The 23,019-nt window shown below is 40.4% G+C and overlaps 1 protein-coding gene across 2 annotated transcripts in view; it reads left to right on the top strand.

The window, feature by feature from the left end:
- PDK3 (pyruvate dehydrogenase kinase 3) overlaps nt 1-10,867 on the top strand; it is a 74,605-nt gene extending 63,738 nt beyond the window's left edge. For both annotated transcript variants that reach the window (XM_003917513.3, XM_021933046.2), the window contains 3 exons: nt 1,335-1,448; nt 4,048-4,187; nt 10,167-10,867. In XM_003917513.3, coding sequence (XP_003917562.1) covers nt 1,335-1,448; nt 4,048-4,187; nt 10,167-10,197 — 285 coding nt within the window. In that variant the 3' untranslated portion in view covers nt 10,198-10,867. The remainder of the gene's footprint in view (nt 1-1,334; nt 1,449-4,047; nt 4,188-10,166) is intronic.
- Nucleotides 10,868-23,019: the final 12,152 nt, after the last annotated feature.

Raw genomic sequence — 23,019 nt, 5'->3', positions numbered from 1 at the left:
TGTAACTTCATAAAATTGCTGCTCCCAGTAGCTAGAGTACCAGCTTCGATTTATTTAGTTTTACTGTGGTAAGCACTGTGCCAAGATTTGATACTTGTTATATTATTTAATCCTTATAGCAGCTCTGAGGTCAGTTTTTTTTTAAATCATATATTCAGATGAAAAATCGGTCTCAAAGAGGTTGAGCAAACTGCTCAGAGTCACACAGAAAGTGGATTTCAACTTGGGTCTATCTGAGTCTAAGGCCCATGTGACTCTATGCACATGGTCCCCTGCCCTCCTTCCTTAACCTTCTTCATAGATTTAACCAGAAGTGAGGAAGCTTGGTGTTAAAATATCTCCTTCCACACCCTCCCCACTGCCACCGCAAACGATATTACATTTAGTTTCGATTCGTATTGTTCTTGTCCATACCTGAGACCTTTTTTTTTCTCCCTGAACACCTGTTATTGAGTCAGAGTTCCATGACATAGAGATATAGGAGGGTACTGAAAATTTTTTTAATCTCTAAAAATATCTGAACTATAATATACCAAAATATTCTCACATTCCCGGAACCTTAGAAGTTGCCTCTCAGAAAATTGTTTTCCTTTCCGTGTTCTCATTTTGTTACTGGTAGATTTGCACTCAGCACTGCGCTATTGATTTTCACTTCTAAGAGCAGGGAAATCTGATCGTGGGACGTTGAAATGATGTGGTTTAGTTTTGTCATCAGATCACATTCCTCTTGATTTGGAATGTGCTTTTTTTTTTTTCTTTTGTGGAGATGGAGTCTCGCTCTGTCACCCAGGCTGGAGTGCAGTGGCGCCATCTCAGCTCACTGCAACCTCCACCTCCCAGGTTCAAGCGATTCTCCTGCCTCAGCCTCCTGAGTACTGGGACTACAGTCTCCCACCACCTCGCCCAGCTAATTTTTGTAGTAGAGACGGGGTTTCGCCATGTTGGCCAGGCTGGTCACGAATTCCTGACCTCAAGTGATCTACCTGCCTCAGCCTCCCAAAGTGCTGGGATTACAGGTGTGAGCCACCGTGCCCAGCCTTGGAATGTGCTTTTTAAAAATGATAAAACTTTGCTTTTAAATGCTAAAAAAGTATTAGTCAAAAAATAGAATATTTTTATTATTATCCAAACATATAAGACATGTTTTTGCAGGGTGAAAATAAAGAGGTTGTTTGCCATAGAAGAGGATATACATCATTGTAAAGGTTGAGTCAGTAATTTCTTTGATTTAAATCTGAATCAAGAATTTATTTTAACCTTCTCTGAATGGTCATCATATAAAATGTGTTAGCATTTGTGCATGTCTCACTGTATTAATTTTCTTTTCTCAATAGGCTGGATTTGGTTATGGTTTGCCAATTTCCCGTCTGTATGCTAGATATTTTCAAGGAGATCTGAAACTGTATTCCATGGAAGGAGTGGGTACTGATGCTGTCATTTATTTGAAGGTACTGCATTTTATTTGTTAGTATGAGGCATCTTTGCTTTTTAAAGCTTTAAGTTCTTTTTTTTTTTTTTTTTTTTTCTGGGAGACGGAGTCTCGCTCTGTCGCCCAGGCTGGAGTGCAGTGGCCGGATCTCAGCTCACTGCAAGCTCCGCCTCCCGGGTTCCCGCCATTCTCCTGCCTCAGCCTCCCGAGTAGCTGGGACTACAGGCGCCCACAACCGCGCCCGGCTAATTTTTTGTATTTTTAGTAGAGACGAGGTTTCACCGTGGTCTCGATCTCCTGACCTTGTGATCCGCCCGCCTCGGCCTCCCAAAGTACTGGGATTACAGGCGTGAGCCACCGCGCCCGGCCTTAAAGCTTTAAGTTCTAATCACTGATTGAGAATAGCGATCGTCTCTTAGATTCATTGCAGATTTACTTCACTTACCCATGAAAACCATGTTATGCCTCACCCTTGACTCTATGCTCAGGTATAGCAAAATATGAAACGTGGAGGTATAGAAATTAAAATACTGATTTTGGCCAGGCACGGTGGCACATGCCTGTAATCCCAGCACTTTGGGAGGCTGAGGTGGGCAGATCACCTGAGGTCAGTAGTTCGAGACCAGCCTGGCCAACATGGTGAAACCCCATGTCTACTAAAAATACAAAAAATTAGCTGGTGTGGTGGTGCACGCCTCTAGTCCCAGCTTCTCAGGAGGCTGAGGCAGGAGAGTCACTTGAACCCGCGAGGCAGAGGTTGCAGTGAGCTAAGATGGTGCTGCTGTACTCTAGCCTGGGCGATAGAATGAGACTCCGTCTCAAAAGAGAAAAAAAAAATTAAAATGCTGATTTTTAAAACCATAATTTTAAATTGTGACTTAAAAAACTGCATGCCTGTTGAAAGATCTGATCTAAAAGGAGGTAGATTTTCATAAACTGAAGTATTTTGGTCTTTGGTTTTAAAAACTCACTGGCTTTCCCAAAGTTACAAGAATTCAGTAATCATAATATGGTTAGATAAAAGGTTCATTTCATAACAAACTTCTCTGTAACACTGTCTTTCTTATTCATTGGTGGTAATTGGACTTTTATTTCTAAACTCTAGAATATTTGTAACATTTTTTTGAATAGGTAATATAGACACATAATAAAAATTTAAAAGCTGCAAAAGGAAAAATTAGTCTCTCCTCCCACTGGCCCTAAACCACCAGTTCTCTTCAGCGGAGATCACCACAGGTCTTAGCGTCTTACGGTTCCTCCTAGAGTTGATTCTACGTTTATAAATATGGGAAAAATAGAATTTTTCCCACATAAATGAAATTTCAGCACCTTCTTATTTTTTTTACTTTCCAATCTGTCTTGGAGATCTTTCCAGAACAGTTTATGTAGAACTGGCTCATTCTTTTAAACAGTGGCATAACATGCTACTGCGGGTCAAGCATCCCTAACCCAAGAATCTGCCATCCAAAATGCTTGAAAATCTGGAACTTTTTGAGCGCCAATGTGATGCTTGCTTTAAGGTCAAGCTTAAAGGAAATGCTTATTGGAGCACTCCAGATTTCAGATTTTCAGATTAGGGATGCTTAACAGGTAAGCACAATGCAAATATTCCAAAATCAGAAAAAATCAGAACTACTTCTGGTCCCAAGCATTTCTTTCTTTCTTTCCTTCCTTCTTTCCTTCTTTTCTTCCTTCTTTTCTTTCTTTTCTTTTGTTTTCTTTTCTTTTCTTCTCTTTTCTTTTCTTCTCTTTTCTCTTTTCCCCCTCCCCTCCCCTCCCCTCCCCACTCCCCCCCCTCCCTTCTCCCCCCCCCTCCCTCCCCTCCCCTCCCCTCTCCTCTCCTCTTCTCTTGACAGAGTCTCGCTCTGTCACCCAGGCTGGAGTGCAGTACCGCTATCTTGGCTCACTGCAACCTCCCCCTCCTGGGTTCAAGCTATGCTCCTGCCTCAGCCTCCTGAGTAGCTGGGATTACAGGTGCGTGCCACCACACCCTGCTAATTTTTTTGTATTTTTAGTAGAGACAGGGTTTCACCATGTTGGCCAGGCTGGTTTCTAACTCCTAACCTCAGGTGATCCACCTGCCTCAGCCTCCAAAGTGCTGAGATTACAGGTGTGAGCCACTGTGTCGGGCCTGTTCCCAGGCATTTCAAAGGGATACTCAACCTGTGTATGTGACACCAGAATTTAACCAGTTATTGGGAGTATTTATCTTAGATGCCCATGCCTCTAAGTAATGTGATATTTAATATCACTTGATGGTGTGTGTTTATAAACCTGGGATGCATGAGACTTTATTTCTTCCTGGGCCTTTTGTGAGACCAATCACCAGGTATAGTAAAAATAGTTGATCAAAGCAGTATGAGCTGAATTAAAATATGTTTTGTTCTGGTCATGTGTATTTCAGTTCTGATTTTGAATGAGCAAATGTTTTCATTCCTTTAAAAAAGGTTTAATGTTTTCCTGGCCAGTCTAAGTAAACTACTAAGGTGTATTTTTAATATCATTTTGAAAATATGTATTAAAGTTTCTGATGTTTTACATAATAAAATTTGGGTTACTATTTCACTTGAGCAAATGACACTGTGGACCTTTGATGTATATTTTTGTTTCTCCAATAGGCTCTTTCAAGTGAGTCATTTGAGAGACTTCCAGTTTTTAATAAGTCCGCATGGCGCCATTACAAGACCACGCCTGAAGCCGACGATTGGAGCAATCCCAGCAGTGAACCCAGGGATGCTTCAAAATACAAAGCGAAACAGTAATATACCACTTTGATTTCCATTACAAAGTATCTGATTTGTCTGAGTAAAGGTGTCCCACTCACTGCTCCAGGAATTCTTGCACTGTAGAGGTATTCACAACAGCGAGCAGGGATTTGGCCTGCCATGAATTTTATTTAAAAAGCAATTAAATTTGCAGTTTGTCATCATAAACGTTATAGATTGAAAATGAAAAATAAGTTACAATGATCAATCAAGATAAAAGGTGATCAGTTCATGCAATGGAATAATATTCGGCCTTAAAAAGGAAGGACATTCTGATATGTGCTACAACATGGGTGAATCTTGAAGTCATTATGCTAAGTGAAATAAGCCAGACATAAAAGGACAAATACTATGATTCCACTTATGTGGGGTACCTAGAGTAGTCAAATGCAGAGACACAAAGTTGAAGGGAGGTTGCCAGGTGCTAGCGAGGAAGAGGGAATGGGGAGTCATTGTTTCATAGGTACAGAGTTTCAGGTGGAAAGATGAAAAACTTCTGGAGATGGATGGTGGTGATGCTTGCACAACAGCGTGAATGTACTCAATGCCACTGAACTGTACGTGTAGCAATGGTTAAGATGGTAAGTTCTGGGCTGGGTGTGGTGGCTCACGCCTGTAATCCCAACACTTTGGGAGGCTGAGGCTGGATGATCTCTTGAAGCCAGGAGTTCGAGACCAGTCTAGGCAACATAGTGAGACCCCGTCTCAGCAAAAAATTTAAAAAGGTAAAATTAGCCAGGTGTGGTGGTGTGTGTCTGTAGTCCTAGCTACTCAGGAGGCTGAGGCGGGAGGATCACTTGAGCCCAGGACTTCCAGGCTGTAGTGAGCTATGATTTGCACCACTGCACACCTGCCTGGGGGACAGAACAAGACCGTGTCTCAAACAAGAAAAAGATGGTAAGTTCTATGTTATGTGTAGCTTATCACAATAAAAAATTTAAACATTATAAAGGAAAAGTTATCAATCACAGAAGAAGTTTCACTGTTTTATGGTAATAAGGAAAATAATCTGTAGTTTTCTTCTGACTACCTACCCTTAAGCTTCAACTCTACTAGCAACAGTAGGGTTCTGCTTCATTTAACTTAAAATAATCCTGTATTAACAAAAAAGCAGTATATGTGCATTATAAAAAAATAAGAAAACGTTGTCTGGGCGCAGTGGCTCATGCCAGTAATCCCAGCACTTTGAGAGGCTGAGGTGGATGGATCACTTGAAGTCAGGAGTTCAAGACCAGCCTGGCCAATATGGGGAAACTTGGTCTCTACTAAAAATACAAAAATTAGCTGGGTGTGGTGGCACGCGCCTGTAATTCCAACGACTTGGGAGGCTGAAGCAGGAGAATTGCTTGAACCCAGGAGACGGAGGTTGCAGTGAGCCAAGATAGTACCACTGCACTCCAGCCTGGGTAATAGAGCTAGACTCCATCTCAAAAAAAAAGAAAGAAAAGAAAAAATAGAAGACATAAGGAAGCCAAAAAAGAAAGGAGAGACCTCTGTGTTCCCAAAACCCAGACATTGCCACTGCTATAGCTTCTGTATGTTCTTTCAGACATTTTGCCATTTGTGTATATATGTATTTTTTTGCAAATGAGATTACACTATTCATACTGTTTTACAACCTGCTTTTGTTTCATTTAACCATCCCATCTTTCCATGTCAATAATCATTCACCTGATTTGTCTAAACCGAGATCTATTCCGGGACCACATAACACATCTGGGTAGTCTCAAGTTGTTGTTATTGTCTTTTAATTTAAAAAAGTTTTGTGGGTACATAGTAGGTGTATATATTTCTGGGGTACGTGAGATGTTGTGATACAGGCATGCAACGTGAAATAAGCACGTCACGGAGAATGGGGCGTCCATCCCCTCAAGCATTTATCCTTTGAGTTACAAACAATCCAATTACATTCTCTAAGTTATTTCAAAATATACAATTAAGTTATTGTTGACTGTAGTCACCCTATTGTGCTATCAAATAGTAGGTCTTTTTCATTCTTTCTATTTTTTTGTACCCATTGACCATCCCTACTTCTCCTCAACCCTCCCACTACCCTTCCCAGCCTCTGGTAACCATTCTTCTACTCACTGTGTCCATGACTTCAATTACTTTGAATTTTAGATTCCACAAATAAGTGAGAACATGTGAAGTTTATGTTTTTGCGCCTGGCTCATTTTACTTAGCATAATGACTTCTAGTTCTATCCATGTTGTTGCGAATGACTGGATTTCATTCTTTTTTATGGCTGAATAGTACTCCATTGTATGTGTATCTGTGTATATATGTGTATATATACACACACACACACACATATATATACACACACATATACATCACATTTTCTTTATCCATTCATCTGTTGATGGATACTTAGGTTGCATTTCGTTATTGAGAGACCATGCCAGTTGTACTGAAAAAGTATCCTACCTTGATTTGTTTAATTTCTTCTTTGAAATGTCATTTAGCTTATTCCCCATTCCCTGTATTTTCTATAAATTGGGAGTTCATTACAAGCTAATGGCGGCTGGGTGCGGTGGCTCATGCCTGTAATCCCAGCACTTTGGGGGACCGAGGTGGGCAGATCACTTGAGGTCAGGAGTTCAAGACCAGCCTGGACAACATGGCAAAACCCTGTCTCTACTAAAAATACAAAAATTAGCCAGGCGTGGTGGTGCACGCCTGTAATCACAGCTACTCAGGTGGCTGAGGAATGAGAATCACTTGAAGCCAGGAGGCAAAGGTTGCAGTGAGCTGAGAATGTGCCACTGCACCCCAGCCTGGGCAACAGAGTGAGACTCTGTCAAAAAAAAAAAAAAAAGAAAGAAAGAAAAAGAAAGAAAGAAAGAGAAAGAAAAGAGAAAGAAAGAAAGAAGGAAGGAAGGAGGGAGGGAGGGAGGGAAGGAAGGAAGGAAGGAAGGAAGGAAGGAAGGAAGGAAGGAAGGAAGGAGAGGAGAGGGAAGGAAAGAAAGAGCTAATGGAACATTTTTTGCTAGAATATCCATAAGCACTGTTGCAGAATTACACTATGAGACCCATGACATCTCATGACCCACCATTAGTGATGTTATGATTGAGCATAGTTTAGGTGATGGCTGTCTGATCCCTCTGAGTTATAGTTATTTTTCCCCTTTTCACTAGAAAATAATCTGTGTGGTGTTATTTTGGCACTATGCAAATGTATACTTACCCATCAGCTGTTCACCTAATGGCTTTTACCCCAATTGATCATTTCGGCCTGTGTTAAAATTAATACAGTAATTTTATTTGGGTTTATAAAAGGATGTTTAAAAAAATGATTCCTTTGTCAATTATTCTCCTATAAAGTAAAGCTCTTCCTCATCAAATAAGGCCATTTAGGTATTTTGAAGTACAGTTCCTCTGATAAGTGTTTAACTCCTTCCTTTTACATTTAAAGGGACAATTAAATTCCCTTCAAGTTACCAATTTTCCAGGTAAGAAATATGTTAAAAGCCACCTTAAATGGTAACAAATGAGTTTATGGCTTTGTCTTTTTTAGTAGTATTATAGATTTTGTTACTTTGATGTGTTTTAATTGGCACTTATTTTATTGAAGCATAACATGTAGTAATAGTAAAGTGCACACATCTTAAGTTTACAGCTTTTTTTTTACATCTATATTTCCTCTACACTTCTCCCTCCCTCCTCCACCATATAATTAGTTTTCTAACTCTGTCACCGTAGGTTCTCTTCTTGAACTTAAAAGAAACACATAGTCTATACCCTTTTGTGTCTGGCTTTATGTGAGATTCATCCATGTTATTGTATGTAACAGTCATTTCCTTTTTGATGCTTGAATTGACATACCTTTGGCCAATGAGAGCTATTTCCAGCTGGATCCTTTGTGTTCTATTGCCTTGAAAGCGTTTCTTGCCCAAGATGATATCCTAGGTTCATCTTATACCTTCTGTGCCCGTGTCCTGGAATCAACTATTCTCCCCCAAGGAGTCTTGTTTCTTTCTTTTTTTTTTTTTTTGAGACAGAGTCACACTCTGTCACCCAGGTTGGAGTGCAGTGGCTCAGTCTCAGCTCACTGCAGCCTCCGCCTCCTGGGTTCAAGCGATTCTTGTGTCTCAGCCTCCCAAGTAGCTGGGACTACAGGCATGAGCCACCACGCCTGGCTACTTTTTTTTTGTTGTTGTATTTTTAGTAGAGATGGGGTTTCACCATGTTGGCCAGGCTGGTCTCGAACTCCTGACCTCAGGTGATCTGCCTGCCTCAGCCTCCCAAAGTGTTGGGATTACAGGCATAAGCCACGGCGACCAGCCCTATTTCTTTTTAATCAGTATTAGAGATGCTAATCTTAGAATTGAGAATGCTTGTTATACCTTTTCTAGGCCCTTTTCCTGGACAGAGCTATAAAATATAGCTATATTTAAAATATATTTTAAATCATAAGTTCATATTGATATTTTATTCTATTTTAACACTGTAATGTTTCTCCCCAATATATTTTAACTGTATATATTTCTTATTACTCTGAAAACCTTGATTTTTTTTAACAACTTTAGCATAATGCAACAGAAAGATATTTGTATACAAATACAGTTTATATAGCTTTGCAATATTGTACCATTTAGTAGCATTGGTCTTCTCTGACAAGTGTTATAAATGATATCCATATGGATGTTTATTTTTTTCTATGGAAGTGTCATGGTGGACTGCTATACAATATTGCTGGACTGGCCACTCATCTCAAATGATGAAGTTTAGAGAAGTTTGGTTTGTGGACACAAACATACATACTCTCACTATTCCCAGCCAAGTTTAAGCTAAATCAGCTTGAAATACCTGGATCATACCAATTTCTGTTGATTCCATTTTTAGTCTGTATGTAAGTCAAATAGAATGTTGAGCATCACTGTGACCGGTTGATTCAAATGGTTCAAACTATTGCTCTGATATGTGGAGTAATTTGAGTAGTGCAGAAGCCATCTTTAGAAAAATGTTTGGTTGTAAAAAGGTGGCTTTAATTGAATATTATTTTAAAGGCAATTTTAAAACTAAGTAGTTCAGGTTGTATGCTAATTAAGTATTATTCTTAACTTCTCATATGTTATTAGATGAACAAATTTAAGCAGAAAGCAATTCTTAAAATTTTAAAATGCTTAGCCTGACAATTAAAATTGTTAAACTGTACAAATAATCAGTAGAGATTTGGGGAAAGAATTTAGTAAGTATGGTAAATTCACTAGGTATTTATACATGGGAGATTCTAAGAAAATTTGTTTTTAAAACAGTTTCTAAGTAAGAGTTTTATTGAGATTAATTCACACAACATAAATTTCACCCTTCACAAATATATAATTCTGGCCAGGCACAGTGGCTCACGCCTGTAATCCCAGCACTTTGGGAGGCCATGGCGGGTGGATCACTTGAGGTCAGAAGTTCAAGACCAGCCTGGACAACATGGCAAAACCCTATCTCTATTAAAAATACAAAAATTAGCCGGGTGGTGGTGGCGGGCGCCTGTAATCCCAGCTGCTTGGGAGGCTGAGGCACGAGAATTGCTTGAACCCAGGAGTCAGAGGTGGCCATGAGCCAAGATCTTGTCACTGCACTCCAGCCTGGGCGGCAGAGCGAGACTCCGTCTCAATAATAAATAAATAAATAAAAGTATACAATTCCATATTTTTTAGTATATTCACAGAGTTGTGCAGCCCTTCCCACTATCTAACTTTAGCATATTTTCATCACCCCCAAAAGAAACCTCATACTTTTTAGCAGTCACTCTATATCTAACCAGAGTTTTCACTGACAGTAAAGAACCGTTTTAAAGTATATGTAAGTAATTAAATGGTCATTCTGTTTCTGTAGTAATTGTAGAAAATAATTCTGAGATACGGCAAGGGTTTTTGAATTATCACTATAATGAAATGCTCTAAGTCCTGGTCAAAACAGAGGAGGTTGTACTCACAAACTCACTATGGATATTCTCATTGTTTTCTTTGTAGGGACAAGATCAAGACTAATAGAACTTTCTAGAGGACTGAATGCTCTGGTCCTCTCTGTGAAGAAAGATTGCCTTCTGCAAGTCAACCAGAGAGAACTGCTTTCTCCCACCTGCTCTGAGCGTGGCATCATAGTTATTCCTAGTGCTTGAATGTGTATTTTCTCTGTACCACCTGGACTTTCCCAAGGAGCTTTTCCTGTAGCTACTCCAGATCTTCCACTAAAGTAGTAACTTTTTTATGACATCTTGTTGTGGTGTGATTGATGCCTGTCACCGAAGAGCACCGAGCCTCCTTACAGCTCTTGTGCCCTCGTACACTCCATCTTGTTTTCATAGCATCTGATGTCTTCAGTCCTTCCAGGATTCTGTGCGCCTTTCCCATTCCAGATACAGCAGATCGTACTGTTGCTCCTTGTGACCAAATACCATATTTGTCCCAAACCTCCAGCTAGGGCCCTGGGACCCTGGAAGCGGAAGACATCAGCTGGCCACGCCCTGATGATTTAGTCCCAGAGCCCTCCGTCTCTCCCATGCCTCCCTCCGCCACTCTATGATTTAGGCTTTTGCCTTCTTCCATCTGATCGGATTCTCATTGTGAGGTTGTGGCGACTTTCATGTTAGATCTTCTTCACTGATGCCTTCGTTTTATTTTAAAATTCATTTGTATATTTCTGTTGATTAAAGCATTCCAAATGTTATCTTCGAATTTTTCACCCAACTGCTTGGTTTCAAAGATCTTAAGTGAAAAACTGCCTCCTGGTCAATACCACATTTGCACAGAGTGTGAAGTGGAGTTTTTATGCTTCTGTCAAACTTCTATCCATCTAATACAGTACCTGTGTCATATTTTATTCCTTTGTAGTCTTCTAAGGAATTGGAAGTTTCTGTGTGATGCACTTTACTAGCTGTAAAATAGACTATCGGAGGGAAAAGGCCTCTCTAGTTTATTTTTGAAAAATGCTCCAGGTCTTGATAATTTTCATTTTCATTCATCTTAGTTTTAGAATTGTCAGCTCAGTCTGATTTTCACAATCCTTTTTGCTAAAAGTTGGAAGTGGGAATTAGCAGACGATTTGGGATAAGGAAAGAGGGATGATGTTATATTTACCCTTAGGAATAGAAGTGATCAAAGAATCCGGATTGATACCAGCATCCTATATACAGCTCCACAGGATGTGCTTCTCTTCATGATAATTTTCCATATATATCATCTGTTTTGACTTCCGCCCTGTTTTAATGTCTGTATAAATGTTTCAGTCCAATTTGTAAGTGTTGAGTCCACTGATGTAGAAGTTCTGACTTGTAAACCATTCATCCTGCTTTAGTCATATGATAGTACCAATGCAATTAGCCCCACTCCCACCACCGCCGGGGATTTCTCCCCAAGACGAGGTGTGCTTTGCCCAGCTGCATGTGGCTGGATTGCATTCCTATTTCTCTTCATTCCACTGGATCTGCTTTTCTTTTATTTCGTTATATTACCTGAGCTCAGGGTAGTTCCATTCATCTTTAGAAAGAGCTCATCTCTTCCATCCTTAGAAGGATCTCATCAGAGAACTCATATATAATCAATCAGGTAAAAGAAATACTGATGTACTTCCGAGAGACTGGTGAGAGGTGGGCCGTAGGAAGCCCATAGGTCTGAGGACCGAGTCAGTGTCTTGGGAATGGGACTGCTCCATATGATTATTTTTGTGTGGCGTAAAAGATGTAAAAAAAAAAAAAAAAAAAAACCAAAAAATGGTCGTTTACCTGCAAAGACCCTAGCTTCCTTTTTTTTTTGAGACACAGTTTTACTCTGTCCCCTAGGCTGGAGTGCAGTGGCACCATCTTGGCATACTACAACCTCTGCCTCCCAGGTTCAAGCAATTCTTGTGCCTCAGCCTCCCAAATAGCTGGGATTATAGGTGTGCACCACCACGCCCAGCTAGTTTTTGTATTTTTTTGTAGAGACGGGGTTTCACCATGTTGACCAGGCTGGTCTCGAACTCCTGACCTCAAGTGACCCGCCCCCTCAGCCTCCCATAGTGCTAGGATTACAGGTGCGAGCCACCGCGCCCAGCCGACCCTAGCTTCCTTATAAACATGAGGTAATATCTTCCTTGGCCTCAATTTCCAATGATACTCCTTTATGCTTCCAAGTGTGATACACTGTAGGAGAGAGGAAGCAGCAGTTTAGGGTGTGCTGCCTACTGCCTGGCTCTGACAGCGTTTCTCTTGTTTGAGGAAGGCCCATCGATTACCACATCCTCACAAGCAGTACCATGTAAGGGGCCACATATGGAAAATATGGTGTAGAAAAATCTCATCACGTTCTTCCCTTTACAAGTGTTTTTCAAAAGTAAAGATTGATTTCAGTGTCTTCATGACTTAATCGGTAGTTCTTTACTAGCACACTTTTTGTCTTCCTCACATCTATCTGACCCCAGTACAACCTTGCTTCTCCTGTCTTTGTTTTCTTCATTAAGAATTTATCTTTAATCCTAAAGCAACTGCAAGAAGAGTTTCAGGAACATCTGTGTTCTTCTAGCTTACTAGCCTCTTTACCCAAGTATTCATTTATCCTTTTTGTCAACTGTACATGATTCTCTTAATTTAGGCAGAGAATCTGGCTGTTTACTGGGTTTGCCTATAAGCAAATGGTCAGATTTCCCCACATAGGTTGTAACACAAATAGACATGGACCCTTTTTCAGCTAAATTCTTTCCTATTCCTCTGTATTGCTCTCTCATTTATTTGATTTTAAGTGGGGACTGTGTCTCTTTAAAATAGTGCCTGACACATAGTAGGTGCTTAATAAACAATGTTAATAAATAATATTAAAATAGTGAATAACATTCATAAATAGTAGGTGAATCAAAGATAGAAAACTGTCAGACATCTTCCTTGGGTGGTAGGGCAACATCTTTCTAAGTTCTTAAACCATCCTTGTCTCTAAATTAAAAATATGGAAGTTGGCCGGGCACGGTGGCTCACGCCTGTAATCCCAGTACTTTGGGAGGCTGAGGTGGGCGGATCACGAGGTCAGGAGATCCAGACCATCCTGGCTAACGTGGTGAAACCCCGTCTCTACTAAAAAATACAAAAAACTAGCCGGGCGAGGTGGCGGGCGCCTGTAGTCCCAGCTACACGGGAGGCTGAGGCAGGAGAATGGCGGAAACCCGGGAGGCGGAGCTTGCAGTGAGCCGAGATCCGGCCACTGCACTCCAGCCTGGGCGACAAAGCAAGACTCCGTCTCAAAAAAAAAAAAAAAAAGAAAGTATGGAAGTTCAGGTCGGAGCTGTGAAAGTGCTGAATTTCCTTTTTATAGTGCTAAGAGATGACTTTAAAATGTGGAGAAATGAAAGGAAGTGGAGGGATAGATCCACAGGAGCCATCTCGTCCTTTTTTAGTCTCTCAGTATCTGATTTTGGCTCCTGAGTACAGAATTCTTTCCATCCAAACAGTGTGACATAGTTTTACAGCCTTGCGAGTAGATTCCAAAGACCTTTTGCATACAGCATGCCATTTGATCCTTACGATGCCATGAGGTGAACCACGCAGCTATATCTCGGTTTTTCGTATGAATCCCAAAGCAGTTAAGTTTGCCAAGGTGGCATGGTAAGTCAATGGAAGGGCCAAAGCGAGCAGTTGGGTGCTCGAAACAATACACCAGGTGATTTGTATTACCTCCTTTGAGGAATTTCTTCAGTATACTATTCCTCAAAGGGTAAGCTCTAAACCCCAAATTATCTGTAGAGCAAGTTAATTCCGTTCAGGAGAGCGTTTCTTTTGTGTGTTTCCATTTTGGCATAGTTAGAGGAGATAATCAGATGGATTTGGCAGCTTTTACCAAAAAAGACAGGCAACTTAAAGTGGATTGCTGTAGGTAATTACTAGAGTTATTTAGACTTAATTCTGTGTCTGAATGAATTCAGTGCTCACTGCCAGCCCTTTCATACAAAGACTCCACATTTGAGAGCTGATGTTTTTATCTTTTTTGCAGACTGGATTACAGCTTCGGTTGGGTTTTCTTGCATATTTACAAATGTATTCCTGTTGCTGTTACTTACGAACAATAACTTGGCCAGCTATCAGATTCTGGATCACATCCTTTTTCCTTGAATTCTCTGGAGACATGGTGTTATTGCTACTTTATTGTTGTCCATATCTGGTGGTGCTGAGAGGTCTGAGTCCTGATGGGTTTTTCTTCCCCTTTTGTAGATGACCTGATTGTTTGCCCTGGATACTTGAATTCTTTGTTTATCCTTGAAATTTAGTAACTTCATTGGAGTGTATCTCAGGATTGACTGTTGTCTGTTGCCTTTTTCTGGAATGCAGTGAGCATTAGATATGGTCATTTCAGGCCTCACTGCTTTTTGTATCAGTTTAGTCTGTTCTCTTCTTGAAAACTTCATTTTTATATTGGCTCTCTGTTATCTGTCCTTCACAGTTATCTTTCCTTAGATGCCACTCATCTCATCTTTCTTCACGCTGTATGATTTTTTTCAAGTCTTATCCTTCATTTCACTGACTGACTCAGTTTTCTGTACTGTTGATTGTAATGTTGATCTGTACTGTTGACTGTACTGTTCCTTGTAATGTGGCTTCCGCTTCTGTTACAGTTTTGTTTTATTTTATTTTATTTTATTTTATTTTATTTTATTTTATTTTATTTTATTTTATTTTATTCGAGACAGCGTCTCACTCTGTGCCCAGGCTGGAATGCAGTGGTGTGATCTCTACTCACTGCAACCTCCGCCTCCCGAGTTCAAGCGTTTCTCCTGCCTCAGCCTCCTAAGTAACTGGGACTACAGGCTTATGCCACCATGCCTGGTTAATTTTTGTATTTTAGTAGAGACAGGGTTTCACCATGTTGCCCAGGCTGGTCTCAAACTCCGGACCTCAAGTGATCCGCTGGTCTCAGCCTCCCAAAGTTCTTGGATTATAGGTGTGAGCCACCTTGCCCAGCCTAGTTTCATTTTTTATCTCCTTCTTTCCTTAGCTCATTATATTGTCCTCTTTGATTTCTTATTTCTTCCAGGGCTGAACAATTCTGTCTACAGTTTTCATGGTTTATGAGCTCATTCTTTTTCTAGAGTGTATTTATCTATCCTTTGCATCTTTCATTCCTTTTCTTGTATTGTTTGCTTTTATCTTGTTGCACAAGTATCATGATGACCCCTTCTGCTTCTTGTCTTTGCATGGTACCAGTTTTACCTGTCCAAGAAGAATGTGGGTAAATCCTCCTTGACTCCTCCTGTGAGCGAGACGTGTTTGAAGGATAACCTTAGCACCTGAACCCTAAGGCTAGCTCTTGATGGCTTGTAGTGGTGGAGGGTGTTTTTGGTTTTCATTCTGTTTGGATTTGGGGGAATAAGGAGTGACACGAAGCCTCCTTGGAACGTGTTGTCTGTAAGTGCCTTCCATAGACACTGTTGAATCCTCTGCCCTGGGGGTGGCCAGGTCCCATTGGGAGACAGATCCTCTTTGCATTTCCCCATTCCCACTAGTGGTCATCCTAGCAGGAACTTGATGGGTTTGTACTTCTGCTCTCCTGGATTGCATGTAGCACATATTTGTGAGATCAGTTCCAGAGTTGGTTTCTCTCCTCTGGTCCTGCTTCTCGCCGCTCTTCCTCTTTTGGATACCAGAGGGGATGAACACACATGGTTCATCTGAGATCTCAACCTCCCCTCCTCATTTTTCTGGAAACATGCACGCACAGAGTGTTCTCAGCTGCTCCCGACTGTTGCCAGTCCTGTTTTGCCAAGTTAACAAATGATCAGTAGAGTCTTGGGAATCCTCTCATTAACTGCCCAGCAATTGTGGCCACCGGGGACTGGGAGAAATGCCTGGCAAGTGCAAGACCCCTTCTTCAATTCATCCCCAACTTGGTTGTATCTGTCAGACATTGCCCTGGAATCCGTGGTATGGAGTTGTGACTTTTACTAGTTTCATTATAGATAGCTTGTTGTTCAACTTTTGGATGTGTGGGTCAGAGGGCAAGAGCACTTATATAAACATGCGTTTATTCTGCCATCTTTTCAGCAGTCCAGATGCTTAAACATTGACTTTGAAGCTAATGTCCTTTATAATCTACATTTGAGCAAACAGAAGGAAGCAATATTGCCAGCAAGAAAGGACGATTAACAACTTAATACGAGATTTTCGTTTACTGTTCTGTGTGGAAAGATAACTTTTAAGTCAGGTTCCTGTCTCATTGATTAGAGATATCAGTACGTTCTGGTTTGAAAATAGAGGACATTTGACATTTTAATGAACTTAAGTTATCAGCCATTGACAATTATTAGTTAGCTGATTAAATATGTTTAAATACTCCAAACTAGCACATCACCAGAGTTACCAAGAGACGCCTAACCTCTTCTTTACGAAAAGGTTGTTGGTGGAGCTGTGCCACTGAGGGGGGTTAACACCTCTGAGACCTTAACTGTGCCACAGGTTTTCTTACCTGTCTTTTCAATCAACCCATTTTAAAATTTGGTTCATCAAGAAAGAGAAAGGTGTTAAGTCTTCATCAGGATTCCTTTTGGTTTTTCATGAATATATATTCCCATGGCTTGGAGACCTGGAGCCCACCACCAAAGCACACCGAGTTAATGTTTTGAAAGTGCGTTTGTAGGTAGATCCTGGGGCTGGGGTTTTATTTGGCGTGTTTGTAGAATTGAAGCCTCCTTGCGTCGGTGGTCAGCACATTGCACCAGACATCCAGCAGCAAACTTGCATCACCTTCAGAGCTCTGGCATAACGGTCAAGGAGCACTAGTGACAACCTTGCTGTATGCACCAAACCCCACCCTGGGCAGCACCTTTCCCTAGTGTCTGTCCTGGTGTGAAATGGAGACTTGAAGACCAGTACCCGCATGTAAAAGAGGCTAACGAAGGGCGGGTGGCAGAGAGAGGAGTCGTGAAGGAAAGCTACCTTTAGTCCTCCATTGCAATACTGTCCAGTGTCTTCAGTGTGCCAGAAACTGTGCTGAATGCTGGGCACGTGGCAGGGGTCAAAGCAGGCAGAAATCCCTGCCTCATGAACCCACTTTCTATTAGGGGAGACAGACTAGAAACACAATAAGGACGTTGAGATGAGTGCTATGGAGAAAAATCCAGCCAGAAAGGGAGATGCAGGAGGTGGCACCGGATCTTCTCAATGTTGTTTTCATCATGGACAGGTGCGTTCCTTAGAAGATGAAGTGTTAGTGATTCCTGAGTTTTTCTCACCTTCACATCGATTGATCTGAATTTGGAGGGTCTGTTTTCTGTGCCTGGCTCTGCACTCAGCTCTGCAGGGGACCCTGTCAAAGTCCCCACACTGTAGCTTTGGGTAGACAGAGCAGATGGGAGCCCATTTCAGTTCATTGTCTTGCTGACCAACGGGGAACTGTGGTCAGGTGAGAGGAGGCAGCTTTTACAATCAGACTTCATTGAATAGTGTGGGCTGCTGTTTCCTTGTAACAAAACCCCGTAATGACGGCAGTTTCCAGATGTGTCTTTTTAGGACTTTAGAACTCGTTATTTGAATAGAAGTTGAAAGCATCTGGATGATGATGCTGTAGCTAAAACAGCTGCTTGTCAGAAGAGACCCTATTTAACACTTGTAAACTTGTTTTAGAGGTGGAGGAAAGGATGATTCGGGAAAGCCTCCCTCTCAAGTCCACAGGTATCAGCTGTGTTCATCCCCCAAAAGGAAAATAAAATGACAACAATATTTTGGTCACAGAATTCCCGAGAAACCTCTGTTTCTACCTTTCTGTTTCTAAGATAGGGACATGAATTCCCCATGATCTGGATGATAGGGTTAGGGCGGCCAGGACACTGTTACTTCATGTGTGACACAGGTGGCCCCTCATGACAGTTCCTCCATGCCTTAGAACGCGTTGTCTGTCTGGTCGTCCCTGGGGGTAGAGCTGAGTGACCCAGCAGTAGGAGATTTAACGACTGAAGAAGAAGATGGGATGTGTTTTTATCCCTATAGGTAGAGCCAATTTGTCACCCTTTAAACAAACTTATTTGCTTATAAACTAAAGCACCTTAGGGCATCGTTACTCAAAGCGTCTAAGCAAATGTCTGATACAGTTAAGAGCCTGCATTAAAAGAAAAGCAGCCCCTTACCTTGTCTTAATATCCTTACGGTGTTTTAATAAGTTCATAATGCATCCTGTATGTGCATTTTTTGGCATAAAACACCAAAAGGTGGCGAATTGACTTCACTTCTCTCCATCCTTTCCCCTTAAGTGTTGGCGGCGCTGCAGGGGCAGCGTGTCTCCCTATTGGAAGTGGCGACTTCCTCTTTGATAGAGGTTTGCCTGTCTCTTGAAAATGAGAAGCAGCAGAGATCTCTGGAGTCCCATGGTCCAGTCTGGACTATTGGGAATATTTTTTGTGGGATGTTAAAAACAATATTAGAAACATGAGATAGTAAATTTGTGGTAATACCGGATCCAGGAAGCTTACAGTGAAGAGTAGGAACTTAAACTGAAAAGTATTTCTCTGTTCTATAAATCTCTCAGTGACATTTGGATTAATCAAGCATAATTAAATGTAGTTAGATTTTTGTCAGATTGTAGTTCAAAATAATATTCATCTATGGAGAGGGTAATATATTCTGTAGAAATTTTATTAAGCACTTTAGTTAAGCAAACACTAAGGAGAACAAAATCAACCTCAGGAAGGTTAATTACTAAAAAAACCACAAAGTATAGTAGATTATGTAAATCATTTTAATTTTGAATACCATGGCTTGAGCTTTAATTTACATAGAGAGGTATTTTGGATTTGTTTTTCACATTATATTTTCTAGTACAGGATTGCAATTGCATTCTTGAAAAGTTCTACTCATTTTAGGATTCCATTAAGTTTGCTTAACTTTTTTCATGTTATAATTTCCAAAAACAAAGAATTACAATTGTTTTCTAGCTAATTATTTTAATATTTCACTAACTTTGTGTATATTGTCAGACCATATTTTTATTTCTACACAAATAATGATTTTAAGAGAAGTATCAGGAGAGAGAATGTATATGAAAGCATCCCGCCCACGCCTGGCCTTGCAATAAGTGTTCATTTAAAAGAAAAACATTTACAAAGGTAAAACATAAGAGTTTAGACTATAGTGATAAATATTTTTTATTTTAGTAATTTCTTTAAAGGGAAAAGTAAAGATATCAAAATGATTTTATATGTATTTTTTTTGTACTCAGAGAATTACATTTTCACTACCCCCGCCTGTCTCAGGGAATAGCCTTTGATAAGAATCCCATGGAAATATCTGGAACTCTATTACAGTGTGTTCAGATTTGTTAGTTCATACGTAAATTTCAGAGCTAGAGCTTCAAAACTAGAGTATTGTAATCTCAGGAACATAAGATTATCCAAGAAGCCTGAACCTTGCTCTTTTCATGATAAATGACATCCAAATTTCCTTTGTCTGGGAGATAAGCACAGATCCCTTTTATCACACTTCTCTGGGATTTTCACAGAAAAACCCTGCAATTTGATTTTGTTTGATAATTTTGCTTTTTGGCTTTTCAGTGAGGATTCTATTTCCCATTGGAACTGACTCCTTTGGGGATAATAAGCTTTCACTTAAAAGAACATTCCATTAGATAATTCTAACATCAGTGAACCTAAAAGTGGCTTCTTAATTTGAATTCTCTGGATAACTTTTGCAAATGGGTCAAAATAGCGCAAGTATCAACAATCACGTATGTACTGAGTAATATTTGCCCTCCAGTTAGCAAACTCAAGAAATGTCTAACTCTGGCACATAGCCCTGGTTTTAACTACTCTTTAGTTCATCTTTGCTTTCCAAATTGGTTGAAAATGGCAAGCTTAGAATGGAATGCATATTAATAACAGAACCACTTAATGTTTTAAAATATTCTTACCTTGAGATTCCTTTTGAGAGAAAGAAAAGAATCTTCACATCCAATTCTAGTTGTTTTGGCTTTTCACATATGCTAGACATGAAAAAGGCAGTTACAAAAGTGAAATCCGATTGCAGTCAGTGGTGTCCGCCGTTGAGCCGTGCTAAATGTCGTGTCACAAAAGGAGTTTGTGAAAACAGGATGAGTAGAAAATGTTACTGTTGTTTCTATCGTGGCACCGCTTTCTTATATTCCATTTGCTTTTTGTCCTCTGAACTGTTACAACCATGGGAAACCTCAGTCCATATTTTTAAAAGCACTATATACTTACAGGAAGAACCGACTTATGCCTTCATTGAAAAAAAGTTGAAGTTAATATCCCAAATGTTTAATGAGCATGTTTTAGAATATTTACAGCTAAAGTCTGTCACTTTAGGGATTTCACAAAACTTGAGACTGCCTGCTGCTGAAGAGGGACCAGGCAGAATCTTCTCAGCCTTGTAACCAGCATTAAAAAAATATAAGGGACTTGATGAGATCCTAGATCTGCTCCTTTTCTCCTAGGTGCCTTGGGTAACTCCTGGGGAAAGCATCACTTTAAGTCCTTTGGTATCTTGCTTTTCAAGCAAGCTGTGTGATTTTGACCAATGAGTTGAGCTGATGTGTGATTTTGACCAATGAATTGTGCATCTATTTAAAAAGTACCAAGTGTATCTTGACTCTTGAATGGACAGTCAAGGCGAAGTTTACTTAGGAAATATAAAGTATGGAGTGTTTTAAAAAATTCAAATTGGCTTTATTCACTGTTGGAGGAATTGAATTCTATTGCCTCCTTCATTTCCTTTATGTTCATTGTTACAATTGTGATGTTCTCTTCTCATTGTGACGCTCAGTTCTCATGTAGAACTGAGTGCTACACTCTGATTAGAAACTGGAGTTGTGCTTGAGTCAGTCCTGGAAAACAGGACCCATTTTTAAGAAGAGCAGAACATACCACTTTGGCATTCTGGCTGACCCTAATCTCTGCAGTTCCTTGGAGTTAAATCATTTGCGGTCATAATTGCTGCTTATGGTTTAGTATACACACCATCTGCTGCTCTAAGTTCACATCCTCTCAAAAGTACGCAAGTGCTTGAAATTTAAATATTTCCCAGATCTAGAACAACTTGTGACTACCTAAGACATGCTTGAACCAAATAAGAAACAGCACTGTGGAATAAAATATGCCATTGTGAACATACCTGATGCTGCAATGAAATGTAAAGTTCCTTACTTTGCTGATTTTTCATCATAACTCCTTGACTCATAAAAGCAGTGTCTAAACTGGGAACAGCTGCTAATAGGGTAAAAGTATTATATGTGAAATAAAAGTTCATTACAATATTTGTACTCATAAGTCAAAATCTGACCTGGCTCGCTTTGTGCCTCTGTCAGTCTACTTACAGTGATAAACGTACACACGAGTCCAGTGTTCCCAAGCAGCTTTGTTTATAGAAAGAAGCTTGGTCCCCTGAGTTCTATGCTGTTCTGTGGCCTGATTGGTACATGCCATCATGAATGAAAGATGACTTTGGTTTGAGATAATTTGTCACTCCACATTCCACAGAGAAAACTGTTTCATTTTGATGGTTGGAAAAACATGACCAGAGAAGTGTGTGACTCAGATAACGTTCCCCGAAAGTTGCAGAGCAGTCTGTGGTGTCTGTCATAGCCAAACTAGTCCTGGAGCATATGGACAATTCTGTACCCCAATAATCAGAACAATAAAATGGTAGTTGTGATTCACTGTGTGTCACTGTGGTGTTTTGTGAACCCTGGTCTATTTTTCATCACTCCCACCTATAAAATTCTCTCTCTTGGTTTCTGAAATTCAGTACATTAATGGCACCAAGCACCTTTGCAAATTGCTGGGAATAGACAAAGATGATTACTTAAAGTCTTATGATTGAGCAAAGGAATATAGGTTATTTGGAGTCTCTAGCAGGGAACATGGAACTCACCTTTTTGGGGGAGCATCCTATGGGTGAAATATAGTAGCTGTTAATAGTAAACTGTTAGAATTGGTACTTTTCAAAATATGGTCCATGGATAGAAGAAAGAGGGCCATACACTGTACTGTCTAAGTCAGGACACTTTTGAGAATGAAAAAGAGCACTATTAACAATTATTTCTGTAAACCGTGTAAGCAGGTGTATCCTGGCACTGTCCTGGGCGAACTGAGATGGCCTGGCCATGGCCCACCCACACCAGAACGACCTGAAATGCTGGCTTACGCAGATTCCTGGGCCCTACCTCAGCTCTTCTACTGATTGATTCTCTAGGGGGTAGGGGGTAGGCCCAGGAATCTATATTGACAAATGCTCCGGGGGAATTGTTTTAAAACCTAACTTTGCAAACTGCTGCCACACTGCATCTTCAGAAGACAACTTGAGTTTTTCAATGAAAGTGCTATTGGTTCCATAGTCTTTTATAATGAATTGGGCAGCACCAACACCAGAACCCGGTGCTTCCAAAGACATTTGGCTGCAGTTAGGTGCTTCCCCAATAATTAACAGATGTAGTCCTCATGCTCTTTAGCGGTGTGTAATTCTTTTACTAAACATTTCATGGTGAAGAGGTTCCTTTTCATTTTTTAATCGGAGAGCCATGTAACTGCTATCTTCCATGTTTAACGCTAAAAAACAAAAGTTCTCAAAAATTTGAGGCAAATGCCTTGGGTTTGAGTGGTCCTTGGGGAGTGTTCATATCAGGAAATCATGTTTGTCTTTGTTCAGCTACCAATTATCTCTGTTAACTGCACCTTAGTTTTCTCATCTACAAAATTAAGGAGTTTCTGGGTAGAGCGGCACATGCCTGTAATCCCAACATTTTAGGAGGTCAAGGCGAGAAGATCACTTGAGCCCAGGAGTTTGAGACCAGCCTGGGCAACATAACGAAACCCCGTTTCTAGAAAAAAATACAAATTTAGCCAGGTGTGGTGGTGCACACCTGT

This window comes from Papio anubis, chromosome X (genome assembly GCF_008728515.1).
Source record: "Papio anubis isolate 15944 chromosome X, Panubis1.0, whole genome shotgun sequence".
NCBI classification, from domain to species: Eukaryota; Metazoa; Chordata; class Mammalia; order Primates; family Cercopithecidae; genus Papio; species Papio anubis.
The sequence above is the reverse complement of the archived record's forward strand: the minus strand, read 5'-3'. Positions and strand labels throughout refer to the sequence as shown.